Raw genomic sequence first — 18,400 nt, forward strand, 5'->3', positions numbered from 1 at the left:
ATTTTCTAACCCTTTGCCCTCCGCCTGTCACATCTCTTTCTCTGACATTTTGTCTTTTGTTGTTTTCCCCATCCCTCTTTTTCTCTCTGCATTTGTCTCTCTTGATCGCCCTCGCCCTCCATCTCTCCCACCATCATTCCCTTTTGTTCTCTCTATCAGTGGGAGATGGAGTTAAGTGCAGCTGTAGGCCAAATAGCCCAGTGATTGGCTCTCACTTACTCCTGCTTCCCCGGTGCATTTGAAATCACTGATTGCAGACAAGCCCGGCTAAATCAAAGCCCAGCTATAAAGAAAAGGCTTTCAAGGGAAAGGGAGTGTGTGGGGGTTAAGATTTATGTATAAATTGCCTGTGTGTGTGTATGCTTAGCCCAATCTTTTGTACTATGTAGTTGCAGCTATCAGAACGACTGCACATTTACTGTACCTGCACTTGGCTGAGCAAACAACCTGTATGTCAAATCTAAAAACTGACCTGTTTGCCTTTACAGCCTCCTTTTTTTGTTGTGCCTTAGCTGACCTTTGCCACCTTATACAGAGATTAAAGGGGAATTATGCCCCTTTTCAGCGTAGTGTTCAAAGTTTGCATACTGTAATATTTCATAGTTACATTATTCCAAGTTTCATACTAAGGTTTTAACCAGATTTTTTAACCAAATCTCACTTACTCTTTTAGCGTACTAAAAAGCATGTTAATATGGAATTTTGCTCCAAACCTTATGACAAAAGTTTGAGAATTACTTTTTTGGTTTTTCGGCTTTCAGAGAGAGTAATGCTGTTATAAATTTGTGTGTGTTCTCCTTTAAATTTGGCGCAATCAAAGTCTGTAATTGATGTCATCGATATCGAGAAGACAAAAAACAGAAGTTTTGCACCCCTAGTCTTGATATACATTTTTTAGAATTAATTCGACCAATATTATTTTTCTTTAGCCCCCATATATATTAACATTTTGTGGTAAAGGTATGTCTAATTAAATACATTTTAAAGGTGAAACTTTTTCAAAAATTACAGTAAACAAGGTCCATTTTTCAATACATAAAATACCACAAATGTTTGCCTTTACAGCCTCCTTTTTTTGTTGTGCCTTAGGTGACCTTTGCCACCTTATACAGAGATTAAAGGGGAATTACGCCCCTTTTCAGCATAGTGTTCAAAGTTTGCATACTGCAATATTTCATAGTTATATTATTCCAAGTTTCATACTAAAGTTTTATTTTTAACTCACTTCTTTATTTCACAAGATGACAAACATGCATACACACAACACATACATTAAGAACACACATAAGGAGATGTTATTACAGTTTCAGTTCTAAATATAATCATGCCCTCACATCCTATCTTCAAATATTTCTTCCTCCTTCTTAAACGGAGGTAATATGGGCAACATGTATCCATGACTACATACATTTACTGAACAACTAAGGTGAGAAAAAAAATAAAAGAAAAAGAAGAGGTGACTAAAGTTCTGACATTGTCTGTATAACTGGTAGCCATCTTTGTTCAAACCTATCTGATTTAAGCTGTAACCTTGCTGTGATTTTCTCCATGATAAATACGTTTTTTACTCTTTCTCTCCATTCTGTTTTACTGGGGGGTTGTGGCTTTAACCAAGAGGCTGTAATTGTTTTCTTCGCTATTAAAAGCAGAATTCTCAATAACGAAGTCAAGTTTTTCAAGGTTTTAACCATACTAAAAAATCTCACTTACTCTTTTAGCGTACTAAAAAGCATGTTAATATGGAATTTTGGATGCAGCCTTAGTGTCTGTGAAGCAGCTCCAAACCTTATGACAAAAGTTTGAGAATTACTTTTTTGGTTTTACGGCTTTCAGAGAGAGTAATGCTGTTATTAAATTGGGTGTGTTCTCCTTTAAATTTGGCACAATCAAAGTCTGTAATTGATGTCATAGGATGAGGTGTCAGAAACGATATTGAGAAGACAAAAAGCAGAAGTTTTGCACCCCTAGTCTTGATATAAACTTTTTAAAATTAATTCGACCAATATTATTTTTCTTTAACCCACATATATCTTAACATTTTGTGGTAAAGGTATGTCTAATTAAATACATTTTAAAGGTGAACCTTTTTCAAAGATTACAGTAAACAAGGTCCATTTTCAATACATGAAATACCACAAATGTTTGCCTTTACAGCCTCCTTTTTTTGTTGTGCCTTAGCTGACCTTTGCCACCTTATACAGAGATTAAAGGGGAATTATGCCCCTTTTCAGCATAGTGTTCAGTGTTTGCATACTGTAATATTTCATAGTTATATTATTCCAAGTTTCATACTAACCATTTAACCATACTAAAAAATCTAACTTACTCTTTTAGCATACTAAAAAGCATGTTAATAAGGAATTTTGGATCCAGCCATAGTATCTGTGAAGCAGTTCCAAACCTTATGACAAAAGTTTGAGAATTACTTTTTTGGTTTTTCGGCTTTCAGAGAAAGTAATGCTGTTATTAACTTGGGTGTGTTCTCCTGTAACCCATTTAGGCCTAAAATGCCTGGAAAAAATGGCTGTAAAACCTATGGGCGAATTTAAAATAACCCCCTAAAACCTGATTTTTTTCCTGGAAATTCAACAGAAGTGTCAAAGCTTCCTACTAAATAATCGATTTTTCAGCCTCTGTAGCAGATAGAAATGAAATTCAAAAAGTATTTGAGAGCTTATAGCTGTTATATCTGAGCTCCCTCCGCTATAGTCGTCTTCCACCATGATTTCAAAGTTCTGGAAAATTCCCATGATGCGTTGCAACACTCCCACATGTATTCTGATGCATTTCATTGGACAAGAGACCGAAAATAGGTGGAAAAAACTACAAATACTACAAAACGATGTATCCGCTTTCCTGGCTTTAATGGTAGAAATGCGGTAATGCTTTCCCGGCTTAAATGGGTTAAATCTGGCACAATCATCGTCTGTAATTGATGTCATAGGATGAGATGTCAAAATCGATATCGAGAAGACAAAAAGCAGAAGTTTTGCACCCCTAGTCTTGATATCAATTTTTTAGAATGAATTCGGCCAATATTCTTCTTCTTTAACCCACATATATCTTAACATTTTGTGGTAAAGGTATGTCCAATTAAATACATTTTAAAGGTGAACCTTTTTCAAAGATTACAGTAAACAAGGTCCATTTTCAATACATAAAATACCATAAACTACCTTTACAGCCTCCTTTTTTTATTGTGCCTTAGCTGACCCTTGCCACCTGTCTTTCCCTCTAGATGCCCTGAACACGAGGAACCGGCAGGTGATGTGCACCACCCTGAAAGTCCTGCAGCACCTTGTGATGTCCGGAGACATGGTGGGAGAGGCTCTGGTGCCCTACTACAGACAGATCCTCCCCATCCTCAACATCTTCAAGAACATGAACAGTGAGTTCTCGCCGTGCAAATGCTTTCGTGTTAATTCATGGACAGATGGTGTGTCAGCATGACGAGGCTCTGCGCTTTTTGTGGAGCAGTCATTGTGTAACCACGTCCTTTTGTGTTATAAATATTTTCTATCCAGCTAGTACTGCTGCTATGTCAGTGAGTAGAGAAACAGGAAACGGTTACAGGCCTGTGAAACGCACTGGTATTCATGCAGTGGCGGTTCTACACAGGGGCCTCCAGGGGCCACAGCAGGGGCCAAAGGCTTCTTTACAGGGGCAGTGGGCCTGTGTCAAATTAATAATAAAATGATCAATTTATAACAATAAAAAATGGAACAATTCTAACCTTTTTTCGTTCAAACAATATCTCATTGTACACAAAAGGAACCCAGAATGTTACATTGTATAATAGTTTAACTCTATGGAGTCTTATAGGGCTATTTTGTCCATTTTTGAATCCTTTTCATGTCTTTACATGTCTTTGTAAGTCATTTTGTGTCTTTTTTGGACATTTGTGTCTTTTTTGTGTCTTTTTTGGTAATTTTGTGTCTGTTTTTGTGTCATTTTTAGTTATTTTGTGTCTTTTTTTGGTCATTTTGTGTCTTTTTTGTCATTTTTATGTCTTCTGTGGGTTTTTTTTTGGTTATTCTGTCTTCTCATTTTGTGTATTTTTTTCATCATTTTGTGTCTTGTTTGGTCATTTTGTGTCTTTTTCAAGACATTCAAAGATTTTGAATGCTTAAATAACATCTTTGCCATTCTTTCATGTGCTAATGTGCCCATCTGATTAAACACTGGCCCCTCATTGGCCCCCACAGTAAAATTGGTCTAGAACCGCCACTGTATTCATGTGCAGTGTGTTAAAGCTGTTGGTAGGTTTAACCAGGTGATTGCACCGAGCTCTTTGGTTCTGGGACACGCTATGCAGATGTCGCTTTTTGTTCGACTGTGAATCTTGTGACTCTCAGGCAGAAAGCATCCTGTTTTCTACTTATTGTTTTCTCTGTGGATCCAATGAACGCGCCTGTCCCTGAATCCGCTTTCCTTTTCCTCCCACCACTTTAACATCCACTTGACAGAGAAGCTCCATTCTGTCCCTTTCTGCTGTCAGTCAGGCTGCATTGTGCAGCGCTGTTGAGGAGGAGACTTTGTCCTTGCTCTCTCTGAAAGCATCCACCTGGGTGACACCAAGACCTGGGGAGATTGGCATCAGATAGGCAGGGCTCTTTGTGTGGCTGTGTCAAAGCACTTAGCATGGTGTGACATGATGTGGGCCCATTGAAGGGCTTAAAGGCACAACCAATCCCACTCGCCACACAGTCAGTAGGATGTGGAGAGTGACATTGTGAATCAATCATTTAAACACAGGCTTTAACAGGAGAAAACACAAGGCTTTAGTCTCTTAATCAATATCCAATTTGAATCTCTTGTCTCTTTAATTCGCTTACATTATCTGTTACTATTTGCTGAGGTCTAAAAAAAGGCAGGCGAGAGTCGAAAGAGATAGTGAGGAAAGACAAAAGATGGAAAAGAAAAGCCTGCCTTATTAGCGCATGGCCGTATGCAAATCTCCTCTGTAAATTAGCTGTCAAATCAATCCCCTAAACCGTTTTGAAGCGTGAGTTTCTCCGCCACAGCGCCGGCTCAGCAGTTGGCCGGTGAACCCCACCAGGAATAGTTTTATCTCTGTCTGGTAGTTACCGTGCCGGCCTGTCTACCTGCCTGCCCGCTTGTCTGTGCTCCTCTGGCGGGCATCGATTAAACTGGAGCCAACCTCTCACCTGGCAGACGTCCCTGCTATTGACCTCTCCCAGAGAGACCGGTGAGGGCCAGAGAGGGGTCCGTCCAGCTGCCAGGGCTCAGGACCCAACCGCCCAAACAAGGTCTCCGCTTCCTGTTCAGCTCTTCATAGGCATTCAGTTGAGTTTTACAGCTTTTTAAAGTTGGTAAAACTTCAGGCTGAATGTTACAGAAAGTTTAACTAAAGTAAAGTATACAAGTAGGTACGTATTAGGGGTGCACCGATTGATCGGCCGATTCTTTTACGTCAAACCGATCTTATCTAGCGATCTCTGAAAGTACGTGAACTTCTGCATGTCTGAGTGTGCTCTGGGCGACAACAGTCGCATTTGGGCATTTTTTCTTGTTGTACTATAACGAAACCAAAAACTCAGGGCACTTTATTTATGGTTGCAGTTCTTTTGTTAGTTTATCCTGTAAATTGTTGCTATTTATTTTAAGTTCAATATTTTATTAATAACCTCAGACATTGTGATTTCCTTTATTTGTTAAAGAAAAATACTGCTGTGTTATTGTTTTTCAATAAAATAAGATTCAAACATTGAAGGTGTATGCTGTGAGTTATAAAAAAAATAGTTATCAGCCAAAATTGGAATCGGTGATCGGTGATCGGCCAGAAAATTGCAATCGGTGCACCCCTAGTAGGTATATTAACCCTCTAAACCCTAAGGTCTAAGAGCGTATTTTGCTTTTGTCACATATTACTCAATATCCTTCATCACAATGGAAACAACACAATCATGACTATAAGTAGGGATAACTTAAATATGTCTTTTGTGCAGTATAACGGGTATAATGCCATAAATCATTAAAATTAAAAAAACTAAAAACACTCAGGTATCATTTCTATAATTGATTCTTCAAAAATGGCACTTTATATTAACATTTTTAAAACCTCTTTTGTCTTCTTCTGCATCACATTTTCACTAAATATTTCTCACGTGACTGTTGATCACACTGTAATCAATCATGGATTCCCAGTTGTGCTAAAGTGCGAAGAATTTATTGTTTTTTTACAAGATCTGGTTCATGCAAACGGTTTATTTTTGGCGAAAACTTTAAATGAAACATGTAGAATAAAGTGATATTTCTATTTGGAGCTTCACTTCGGCTACTTTTACTCACGGAAAAGTAAATCTCACATGATCAAATAATCAACACTCAGAAAGTTGAAAACATGATCTTCAAACCTGGTGAGTTTTGGGGTTTAAGTTTATGGACGGATAGACGGATGGACGGATAGATAGATAGAATATTTCCAGTGTTATTATTATTTTCTCCCTTTCCATCTGAAGCTTTACTGTTAGATAAGCTGTCAATTCATGTCCTGCACTACCCACTCCCTGCTAACAGAGAAAAATACGACTTCAAAAAATATTCACAAAGTATATGCTTCTCTTTTGGGGACCAGACACTCTGAATCAGAACTCTGTGTTCTTTCACTTGAATACGCAAATATTTCAGGGTTGTTGTTCTCTCACACTATTCACTCTCTGCATGCCTTTGTCTCTGTTTCTCCTCCGTTTTATGTGGCTTGTTTATATCGATATCAAAGCTTTCATTGAAGTCCATCTATTATCTAATATCGCTTATATACACCTCCAGCTCCATCCCACGCTCAGTCGGCTGTCTCAACCAGAGCCAGCGTGCTTCTCCGAGCAGACAGGCACCATCATTGTGTTTAATACACTAGAAGACACAGAGGACTGTCTCGTAGTGTGTGGTAACATCTCTGTTTGGCTCTCCCACACTGTAACTCACAGAGCTTGCATGGCATCCCTCTTATCTCCTGAGCCACAAACAGGCCACTGTCCAGTATGTGCCAAGTGTGTGTGCCTACATTCGTGTACATCTGTCATGAATAGATCTGTTGTGTCCCATATGCAGCTGTTGACTTCAGTGGATGAAGGCCCCAGTTTTCTGTCTCCATCTCTCTCTGTTTACTGTTCTGTAGGTCTACCAGCCTCTGGCTCACATACAGGCACAGATATATATAAGGGTGATTGTTATGAAGCCAGTCTAAGCTACAGTACAGGCCAAAAGTTTGGACACACACCTTCTCATTCAATGCGTTTTTTATTTTATTTTCATGACTATTTACATTGTAGATTCTCACTGAAGGCATCAAAACTATGAATGAACACATATGGAATTATGTACTTAACAAAAAAAGTGTGAAATAACTGAAAACATGTCTTGTATTTTAGATTCCTCAAAATAGCCACCCTTGTTTTCAGTTATTTCACACATTTTTGTTAAGTACATAATTCCTCATGTGTTCATTAATAGTTTTGATGAATTTACAATGTCAATAGTCATGAAAATAAAGGAAACGCATTGAATTGAAGATTATAAGGACATACTTTATTAAACTAGATATATTTCACTTTTATATGAATGAACACTATATCCATAATGAGGCGCAATTCATTGTTTTGTGTCAAAATAATATTTTCTATATTTTTGAACATATTTTTAATTCACAAATTCATTACCGTAATGTGTCCAGATAAAAATGTCATGGTTTCCCCGCACTTATATACAATAAATATTTAATAAACTTTATAAAAATAAATATACATTTGTTTAAAAATGTATAATTTAACAGAATGTAATCAAACATAATGGTTTTTAGCAATGTATAAAGAACAAAATCTGAATGAAAATTGATGAGAAAAAATGGTTAAATGTTACTGTAATGATATAATTGTTTGCATTAAAAAATAAAATAAAAAATAAATAATAAAAAATATGTGTATATTTTAATAAAATACATTTTGGTGATACCAGCTACCCTTGAGCACATTTACGTGCTTGTCAAAGAAAAAAAACCTCTTAGTTGTTTGTTTTTTAATTTAAAAATGTGTCACGGTAATGAATTTTCTTGCTCACAGTGTCTCTAAAAATGTCAGAAAATACCTTAAATTTTTAAAAATAGATTATAAACTAATATAAAACTGACTTTAGATTGTATATGTTATAAAGGATCAAAGAAAATATGTATTCAATGCTCTTGTATTTTTGCTGTGAGCTGCACCATGTTCATGTTCATCACCCATAATCACACGCTGTCCCAGCTACACAACCTGACTTTGTCCCTGTCTGCCCAGTTGTTCTAGCTGTGAATCAATAGGCTGACAGCCACCGCTGCAGCGTCGGGGCTACACTTAGATATCACCCGTATCTCATCATGGGACAGACCCCCTGGGCTGTGTTCACACACTCCCGCTGTGTCGCTCCCACTCCGAGACAGGGTTGTGACCTGTTAAATTGGTCTGTATACAGGCCTTATCTGAACCATTTTTCCAGGGTCAGAGCTGGAGCTCTCTAGCCATCTCCAAAATGGACCCTCGGGTGTCCTCTCACTCAGACAGAGCACTGGACCTCTGACCAGGAGAGCACACTCATGCCCCACATACTCAGCCTGTCTGGTATCCAGGCCTGTGTAGAAAGGAATGGCTCCATTGTGCGATGAGAAAAAATGTGCCTGTTAAAGTGCAGGCAGCCGGCTGCCATTCTCACCACTGACACAGTAATGCGTCATGTTGAAGCGCACAATAATGAGCAATCACATAATATCACCGTCCTTGATGTACCCCTTTGTCTCTTGAATCAGCGCTCTCAGCCTTTGTTTTCTTTGTGTCTTTTGCATATCAGCTGTGTTTGCGTGTGTGTGTGTTTATGTGTGTGTGTGTGTGTGTGTGTGTGTGTGTGTGTGTGTGTGAGACAATGTTGAGGAGAGTGTAGGAATTCCTCCAATGCGATTTGCACGGCTCTCTTGTTTGCTTGCTGTGATGAATCTTATCCCTAATGAAATGCAACAACGTTCCTTATGAAGGAGAGATGTGCTCCCTCATCCAGCAAATTCCTCTTCTGAGCTCGATCGGAAGGGAACTCATTTACTGTACGTCATCTGAGGAAGAGAGAAAGAGAGTTTGTGGAGTAAACTACACAGAGAAAATATTTCCAGTCTTGAATAGAGCTCAAATGCGTGCCAATACTGACCTTATTTAGTGGATCAGGTAGTGGCCAGGCATGACTGACTCACCTTTAATACAGATGTTTTCTTCATTGTCATTTTAAACTGATCCAAATGAGTTCCACACAGTGAGTTATTCAGACTTTAGAGGGGAGCTATGCCCTTTCTCAGCATAGTGTTAAGTGTTTGCATATTGTAATATTCACTTAATATCAGTTTCATACTAAGATTTTGAACTTACTAAAATACTCTTTTTGCGTACTAAAAAGCATCTTAATATGGAATTTTGGACTGTCACAAGTTTGAGAATGACTTATTTGGGTTTTGGCTTTCAGAGAGAGTGCTAAATACCATGAAAATAACATAAAAAACTAACATAAAAAACTTAATTTAGGGGGTGTTCCCCTTTAAATTTGGGACACTCATAGTCTGTAAATGATGTCATAGGTTGAGGTGTTAGAATCGACATTGAGAAGACAAAAAGCTGAAGTTTTGCACCCCTAGACTCTATCAATTTTTGAGAATAATATATACAGTCATGGAAAAAAATTATTAGACCACACTTGTTTTCTTCTATTTCTTATTCTTTTTTTTATACCTGGTACAACTACAGGTACATTTGTTTGGACAAATAATCTGATAACAACAAAAATGGCTCATAAGAGTGTAATTTAAGAGCTGATATCTAGACATTTTCCATGGTTTTCTTGATAATAACCAAAATTATCAAGAAAACCGTGGAAAATTTCTAGATATCAGTTTTTAAATTAAACTCTTATCAGCTATTTTTGTTGTTATTATTATTTTTGTCCAAACAAATGTACCTTTAGTTGTACCAGGTATTAACTCTATGGAGTCTTGGGCTATTTTGTCCATTTTTGAATCATTTTCATGTCTTTTCGTGTCTTTGTATGTCTTTTTGTGTCTTTTTTGGTCATTTTGTGTCCTTTCTTTGATCATTTTGTGTCTCATTTTGTGTCTTTGTGTCTCTTTTGGTCATTTTGTGTCTTTTTGTGTCTTTTTTAAGTAATTTTGTGTCTTTTTTAGTCCTTTAGTCCAACATAAAATGTGATTTTGAAAGTGTTTTTTTTTTATTTTCAAAACACTATCATGCTCAATTAAAAAATGTAAATGTTGCAAATGTGAACAAAGGTTGCAAATATAACACATAAGAGGGTTCCATCCAGTTCTATCATTTTATACTAAATATATTTGAGCTTGTCTCCAGTTTTACTTGGTATATCATCAAACTGAAACTGTCCTCATGGAGTTTACAGCCAGAACTTTAGAGGTAAATTTACAGTAGGGCTCCACGCTGCTTTGTTTTCTAGTCTGGATGTGATGAAGAAGTCATGATTTGGAGCTTTTGGTGACTCCAGAGGGTTAAAATGAACACGAAATTGAAGAAAACAATGGGTGATCAATTTTTTTCCCCCATGACTATATTATTTTTCTTTAACCCACATAACATTTTGTGGAAAAGGTCTGATTAAAGACATTTTAAAGGTGAAACTATCAAAGATTACAGTAAACAAAGTCATTTTTTATTACATAAAATACCACAAATCAAACATTTATTGTTGCTGTTTACTGTTCTGCAGTTTATATTTTCCATATCTTACAACATACACCGTGACAGCGACAAAATATATCTGCTTTGACCTTGATCAAGATGCAGAAACATTTTTTCCAGCCTATGTATGTGACTATTGGAACACAAGTACACGTCCTTCAGTTACCAGTCCATGCTGAGAATAGCTTGAAACAGCTCTCTGATAAACGCTTTGCTTCCAGAGCATTATGTTCACTATTTCATGGGCTACTCAAGTAAAGCACAAGGACTACGTAAAGCGATGTTTTTCATGATGTCCCTACATCATTGTGTCTAAAGGTAGTTGATGTTAGCCTGGAGGGCTCTTCTGGTATTTATTTGAGCCTGCATCGTAGCATTGTTGTTGTTGTCTTGATGATTTTCTCCGCTTATCTGTAAGGTGTAGGTCCTTAAACTCCTATTTATCACTGACAAACACTCTCACACACACACACACACACACACACACACAGTCACACACTCATACATATTGCTCACACACACAGCAGTGATCTGGTTCATTTGGCCTCTTTTATCTTCCTGCTAGGAATGTGTCCAGCTATGATAAGGTCTCACCCACATGCATTGCTGAGCCTACACACACACACACACACACACACACACACACACACACACACACACACACACACACACACACACACACAGATAGTGATAGTGGCTCTCTGTCTTCTGTTCCTGGGCGACTGCTGAGGTTTTTGTGTTGGTGACAGATGCAGTGCTGTGGCTGGACACTCTGTCTTGCCCCCGTGGGCCTGCTTTATCTGTGTATCACATGACACACACATGCATACACACACACACACACACACACACACACTCTCAGCTCATGTTGGACGTCTTCATGAATACAGCGGATCAGTTACGGCCCAAGCTGATCGTTGGAATGGAAATAAACAGGAAGAGCTGGCTGACCTCGTAACCCCTCCCACTGCCTGTCAGAAGGACAGTCAGGAACAAGGAGACAAGGACACTTCATCATCTGTGGATGGAGATCATATACATGTAACTGTCACATATGAAAGGATCATCATGAACACACACACACACACACACACACAGAGGACACACAGGCAAATCTAATCCAGAGCATTTCTCTAACTCATTTTAATCTGACAGAAGGCCAAGCGTATGCCAGTGTACTCAGCCACCTGTGCTCCTGTCCACAATACAATGTAATGCTCTCGTTTAGTGCCAGAACGCCGCGCTGTCGCATATATGGTGTTGAAGTTAATTCCTGGGGATTCCCATTCACAAACATTTGTTTTATTTAATGACCTTTTCCTGCTGCCGTTGTGAAAAATTAATTCACTGCCATGCTTTCACTGTGTACATAGCTGCACAACGGAGAGGAACATGCCCACACACACACACACACACACACACACACACCCACACACATACATAAACCCGTGGCCCCCATGTAATCCATCATCCTCCACAGACACACAGAGCTCCTTGTCCCTGCAGACGACAGAACACACACCTCATCCTCAGCCCCCGTCTCCTCTTCCATGTACCCCTCTCCAACGGGAGATATCTATCTATCAAGCAATCACTGCCTGCCAAGACCCCTCCGCCATTAAAATACAGAGAGAGTGGGAGAAACTAAGAGAGAAAGAAGAGATAGAAGGAAAGATAGCATGAGTGAGCGGGAGATGAAATCCAGGTAATACCGAGCTCGTCTGTTCTTACCCGCTCCACCGTTAGCATGCTTCACAGCACATAATGACTTTTTCCTTCCCTCCTGAAGCTTAAGAAAAGACGAAAATGAGGAAAATAGTGGAAATATTTTCGTATTAATGCAGTCCCCACCTCCCCCTATCTTTCTCCACTCCTATACTTCTTCCGCCTGCGGACATGCCCACCTGGCTCTGTTAATTTCTATTGTCAGCAGGTCTGAGGCGGAGCAGCCAATCAGGTGTGAGCGTCAGCCCTTGGGCCTTCAGTCGCTCTGCGGCTCCAATTTAAAGGTCAGCTGATAAGCAGCCCGATTCATGCATAATCTGGGCTGCTCTGCAGGCAGACAGGCAGGCTGCTCAACGAAAACACACACTCACACACACATCATTCTGCGTCTATGATTGACCCTCTCAAACTTTTTACTCTGCAGACCGTGATGGACACGTTTCACTTTGTCTTTTCCAGCTGGAATACACTGAGTCGTGTCTCTATTGTTCCATCAGGTTAGATAATGTACTTTTACTAATTGCTTGAGGAAGCGCTTCAGTAAGAACTTGGCTTTGTGTTTGTTGATTTGTTCATTAATTTGTACATAGTGCTTTTTGCAATGTGAAGCACTTAGGGGAATTATGGGATGCACTCTTTAAATGGCACGGAGCCCTGAGGCAGGCAGTATACTTAAAATGAAATAGAATTTGGCGTCTTCGCACAGGCAATCTGCAACTTAACAAAGCACAACTTCGATTGCTGCAGGATGCAGAGGCTGGCTCAGCTCTCCTCAAGTCACTGCTACGGGACAGCAGGCTGCTATTGCTTCTTTTCTGGTTATATAATTTCCCTATAATGGCATTGTCATTCTCTTTATCTGGCATGAATATTATTAAACAAACAGACCTTAATTAACAGTAAGTTTGGCATTGGCTGTCAGTGCTGCACTTGACAGCCAATGCCAAGCCTTTAAGTGTAATATTGTAATAATTATACTGGAATCTTATGTAAAAAAATACCACAAGATGTCTGAGAGATCAGATAGGTATGGGTGATCACCAATAACATATAGTAATATTTCCACTAAAGAAAGACTCTATGACATAGATCACTTGAGATGACTCTGAGCATTAGGGCTGGGCGATATGGACCAAAAGTCACATCCCGACTTCATATCAATATATGATATATATTCAGATATTTTTATCGCAAAGTGAGAGCAAATGTTCAGTCAAAGCCAAATATGACATGTCACAAGTAGTTTTATTGAAACTGTTTATCTTATTTAAGTGAACATAAATATTGTATAACAGGAGTACCTTTTTTAAAATCAAAGCTACATAAAGTGCACATTTAAATAAAAAATATCTGTATTTGTATTTGAATAGCCTCTGAAATAAAAATAGGCCAATCTTTTTCTGAAATAAATATATTCATATGAGAAAAGAATAACGGACATTACAAAAGAACTAAATATGACAAACCCTAGTAAGGGCAGCATTTATTTATAAAGAGAAAAAATGACGATATCGATATATGTGATAGTCTAATTCCATATCACTTTTAAAAATATATCGATTTATCTTTTATATCGACATATCGCCCAGCCCTTCACACCATGTGGACAAACATCTAAGTTACATGCAACACACTTTAAACCAACTGGAACCAAACCCAAAGTTTTTTTGGGGGGAGAAAATGTTTAAATTAAACTTAATATCTTCGAATTGTGGACAAACAAGATATTTAAGGACATTTTTCATAATTTTTCTGACAACAACGATTAATCAAGAAAATAATCAGCACTTCGAAAGTCCACAATGAAAGTAATTGTTATTTTCAGCTCTAAATTCCAGTAGAAAAAGTGGAATCAGTGTGGGTTCATACAGGAGAAGTGTTCCACATGCAAACAGTCACATGCACTTTCTTGATTACCTTAAAGGGCCAGTTTACCTGTCTGCTCAATCCTGATGTCTAAAGCCTTGGAAATGAGTAGAGATAAGTAGTTGGAGAAAGCCTCTAAGTGAATGTTGAGCTTTTAGATGGATAGGATCAGGTTTAGCGCGTACTTACTTGTAATCTGTAGACGACCATTCTTTCATTGGAACCAGAAGGCCTCAATCTCAGCGGGGCTCGTCCTTTCATTCCCTCTAATCCAAGTAGCACTCAATTACCTAATTGGATGAGTTATGAGGGTCCTTTCCCTCCCATCTCAATGAGATTAACACACTGTAATTAATGAATTTGGGGCACTTTGAAACGATTTGCAGGATTGTCCAGGCTCCGGGGGCCTGACACGTGTAACACAATTATCGAGTTGTCGAAATTAGACAATAGAGTGAGATGAATAGCGCGAACATTAGCTGTGTTTTCCAAAGACAGGTGATCGTTCCAGTTTGAGCGTGAATCAGGTTGATGGGCTGTTATTCCCTTTAGAGCAGGGGTCTCAAACTCAAATGACCTGGGGGCCACTGGAGGCAGTATCAAAATGACCAAAAAAAGACACAAAATTACTAAAGAAAGACACAAAATGACAGGAAAAAACTAAATTACTTAAAAAAGACACAAAATGACTGAAAAAACACTAAATTACTTTAAAAAGACACAAAATTACAAAAAAGACACAAAATGACCAAAAAATACACAGAATTAACAAAAAAGACACAACGTTATTAAAAAAAGACACAAAATTATTTAAAAAAGACACAAAATGACCCAAAAAAGACACAAAATGACCAAAAAACACACAAAATTATTTTAAAAAAAGACACAAAATGACCCAAAAAAGACATAAAATGACCAAAAAAGACATAAAATTACCAAAAAAGACACAAAATGACAGAAAAAAACTAAATTACTTAAAAAAAAGAAACAAAATTACCAAAGAAAGAAACAAAATGACCAAAAAAAGACACAGAATTACCAAAAAAGACACAACATTATTAAAAAAGACACACAATTATTAAAAAAAGACACAAAATTACCAAAAAAAGTAATTAAAGGGACCTTCCACACACAACACGGTAAAGTGCCATATAAGTTCATATAAAACTCACATTAAACTTTCATATCAAGGTGGGGGCCAAAAAATATCGTCACAAGGGCCACAATTGGCCCGCGGGCCGCAAGTTTGAGACCCATGCTTTAGAGGATATGTGTGTGTGTGTGTGTGTGTGTGTGTGTGTGTGTGTGGGGTTGAAGGAGAGTCAGCCATTTGTTAGCCAGTGAGTGTGCTGCCTCTTGATGTAATTCTCTTGCGTTCTTGTGTATGAATCTTTGTCCTTGCGCATGCCTTTGAGTGTGTCATGACTTCCTAGCAGCGAGCGGGGAGCTCTCCTGCAGCCTCTCACCACATCATTGTGTTTGACATCTCCGCGGGCAGCCGGCGACAGAATGCTGGTGTGTGTGCAGACATTTGTCCGGCCCGCTTTGGATCAGCATTCGCACCCTGCGCCAGGTTCCCTGTCAGCTCTCATAAACTGCCACACCTTCACATACAGACCTGCCGCTTGAAAGTTAAAAAGGCACAATTTCACAAAACAAATCACAAATAGCATTCAGTCTCCTGCACTTGTTGTCCCAGACAAGGACACACATAGTAAACAATAGAAGCTAAATAGATTTTTATTACTGGTGGCAGGATACAGTCCTGCTTCCCTCTGTGGGCAGAAATGTAAGTACACTGAAGAAAACGGAAAGGTGTATATCATCTGAATTTTAAGGATTTTGGACACCTTCATGGACTACTGAGCTGCTTTTTTTCACATGTTTAAATCTAAAGCAGGGGTCTCAAACTCAAATTACCTGGGGGCCGCTGGAGGCAGTATAAAAATGACCAAAAAAAGACACAAAATTACTAAAAAAAGACACAAAATGACAGAAAAAAAACTAAATTACTTTAAAAAGACACAAAATGACCAAAAAAGACACAAAATTACTATTAAAAAAAGACACAAAATGACCAAAAAAAGAAACAAAATGATCAAAAAGATACAAAATGACCAAAAAAAGACACAAAATGACCATAAAATACACAGAATTACCAAAAAAAAGGACACAAAATTACCAAAAAAAGACACATTATTAAAAAAACACAAAATAATTAAAAAAGACACAAAATTACCAAAAAAAGACACAAAATTCCCCCCAAAAAGTAATTAAAGGGACCTTTCACACACAACACGGTAAAGTGCCATTTATATAAAACTCACATTAAACTTTCATATCAAGGTGGGAGCCACAAAACCTCGTCACGAGGGCCGCAATTGGCCCGCGGGCCGCAAATTTGAGACCCATGATCTAAAGAGAATATGCTGTAGTATGCGATTCTAGACTTTTGATACTGATATCTTTTTACATTGTCTAGTAAGTCCTCAGCCCGTCATTGTCAGTCATAAAGCCTCCACACCTGTCATTTTCAGGGTCTGTCTCCTGTCTGTCTGCATCTTGAGAAACCCACCCCCCATTATTGCCCCTTCTCAGCATGTTTCCCCTGACAAAGGAAACCTTATCTCCTCCATTCTCACACAGACATGCACCAGTCACATTCCTTGCTATCTCTAATGGATGTAATTGAACCCTATTCTAACTTTCTAATGCACACAATTTCTCAAGAACCCCCTGAACCCCCCTAGAAACATTTTACCCCCCTACTCACACAAAATATCCATAAGGTTTTCCAAGCCAATTCTTGTCCCACGTCCAGACAAACAGTTTTTCGCTGGCTCCCATCTCTAATGTTTCCATCTGGCTCCACAGCTCATATTCCCTCTAGCTATCACAAAATATCAGTATACAACACCATACACCCAGAGTTTAGCAAAAATATCCCAAAATCCACAAAATGATTGCTGCCATTAGACTAAAATGAATGGCTGTTGTTTCGGCTACAATTTTCATGTCATTTATTCATTCCAATGACAAAATTATCTCAGTTTTCAATTAAAGGAAACAACATTGTTTCATTAACAAGTCACAACAGAGCAATGGGCAAGCAACAACAACAAAAAAAAACCTTATTAGTGGTGTTTATAGGTAGTAATTTATTCATTGCACTCATAATTATTCATCCCTATCATGTTATACATGCATTTACAATTTGTAGTGCCTCTGTTAGACGTAAAGGGTAATCATACATCTAATACCCAGGTCAGCAACATGGATCAGCGGTTAGTGTATTATAAGCACATCTACAGAGTCAAATAATTACGGGAAAAGAATGGGTCATGTTGACCCGACAAAATAGCTTGACTGCATGTGTGGGCACATTCAGCCACAGGAGTATTACAGAGAATTCATCTTGTTGTTGCTGTTTTTATCCTTTTACTTTTCAAACTTAATTAAGTAGTGAAATAATACTTGGCTTGCTGTATTTGGCTCTTTATTCGCTCTGCTGTTTCAACGCGGAACATTTCCTGAGAAGCACAATGTCCTTAGCATTTTGTCTTAGTATGTGTGTGGGTGTCTTAGCTTCTGCATATACAATGCAAATGAAAGCCAATCCACTGAACCAGATGTTACCTTGTTATGTTCGACCACCCACTAGTAGGAGAAGGACTGGGGTCATAGAGAATAAAGGCCTGCGTGTTTTACCAGACGGTCACCCAGAGATCCTCACGGGGCCTTCAGGCCAACCACCACACCAACCCAGATAAACATCCCCATGTTTTCTTCTCTACAGTTCATCTCTCCTCTCTTCTCCTCATAATATCCCATGAACCAAAAAAAGGTTTCAGCCCATTCATGTAGTTATTTGTCGTGTCTCGTATCTAGATAAAATCCAGGAGAGAAGAAACTTTTCTTTGCTCTCACTGTGTTTCATTTTCATGACGTCACACCCGAGTCGACCGCATTCCTGCACAATAAATCAGAAAACCAAGCAATAATTTTGTGTCTTTTTAAATAATTTTGTGTCTTTTTTGGTCATTCTGTGTCTTTTTTTTGGTCATTTTGTT

At 38.4% G+C, this 18,400-nt stretch overlaps 1 protein-coding gene across 2 annotated transcripts in view; it reads left to right on the forward strand.

Annotated features, from left to right (window-relative positions):
• Positions 1-18,400, forward strand: part of pacrg (PARK2 co-regulated) — a 195,268-nt gene that overhangs the window by 96,849 nt on the left and 80,019 nt on the right. The window contains exons 4-5 of one of the 2 annotated variants that reach the window (XM_059353323.1): positions 3,239-3,388; positions 6,793-6,933. In XM_059353323.1, the coding sequence (XP_059209306.1) occupies positions 3,239-3,388; positions 6,793-6,872 (230 nt within the window). In that variant the 3' untranslated portion in view covers positions 6,873-6,933. Of the gene's footprint in view, positions 1-3,238; positions 3,389-6,792; positions 6,934-18,400 lie in introns of those variants that run through there. The other variant, XM_059353322.1, reaches the window with a different exon arrangement.

Source organism: Centropristis striata, chromosome 16 (assembly GCF_030273125.1).
Source record: "Centropristis striata isolate RG_2023a ecotype Rhode Island chromosome 16, C.striata_1.0, whole genome shotgun sequence".
NCBI classification, from domain to species: domain Eukaryota; kingdom Metazoa; phylum Chordata; class Actinopteri; order Perciformes; family Serranidae; genus Centropristis; species Centropristis striata.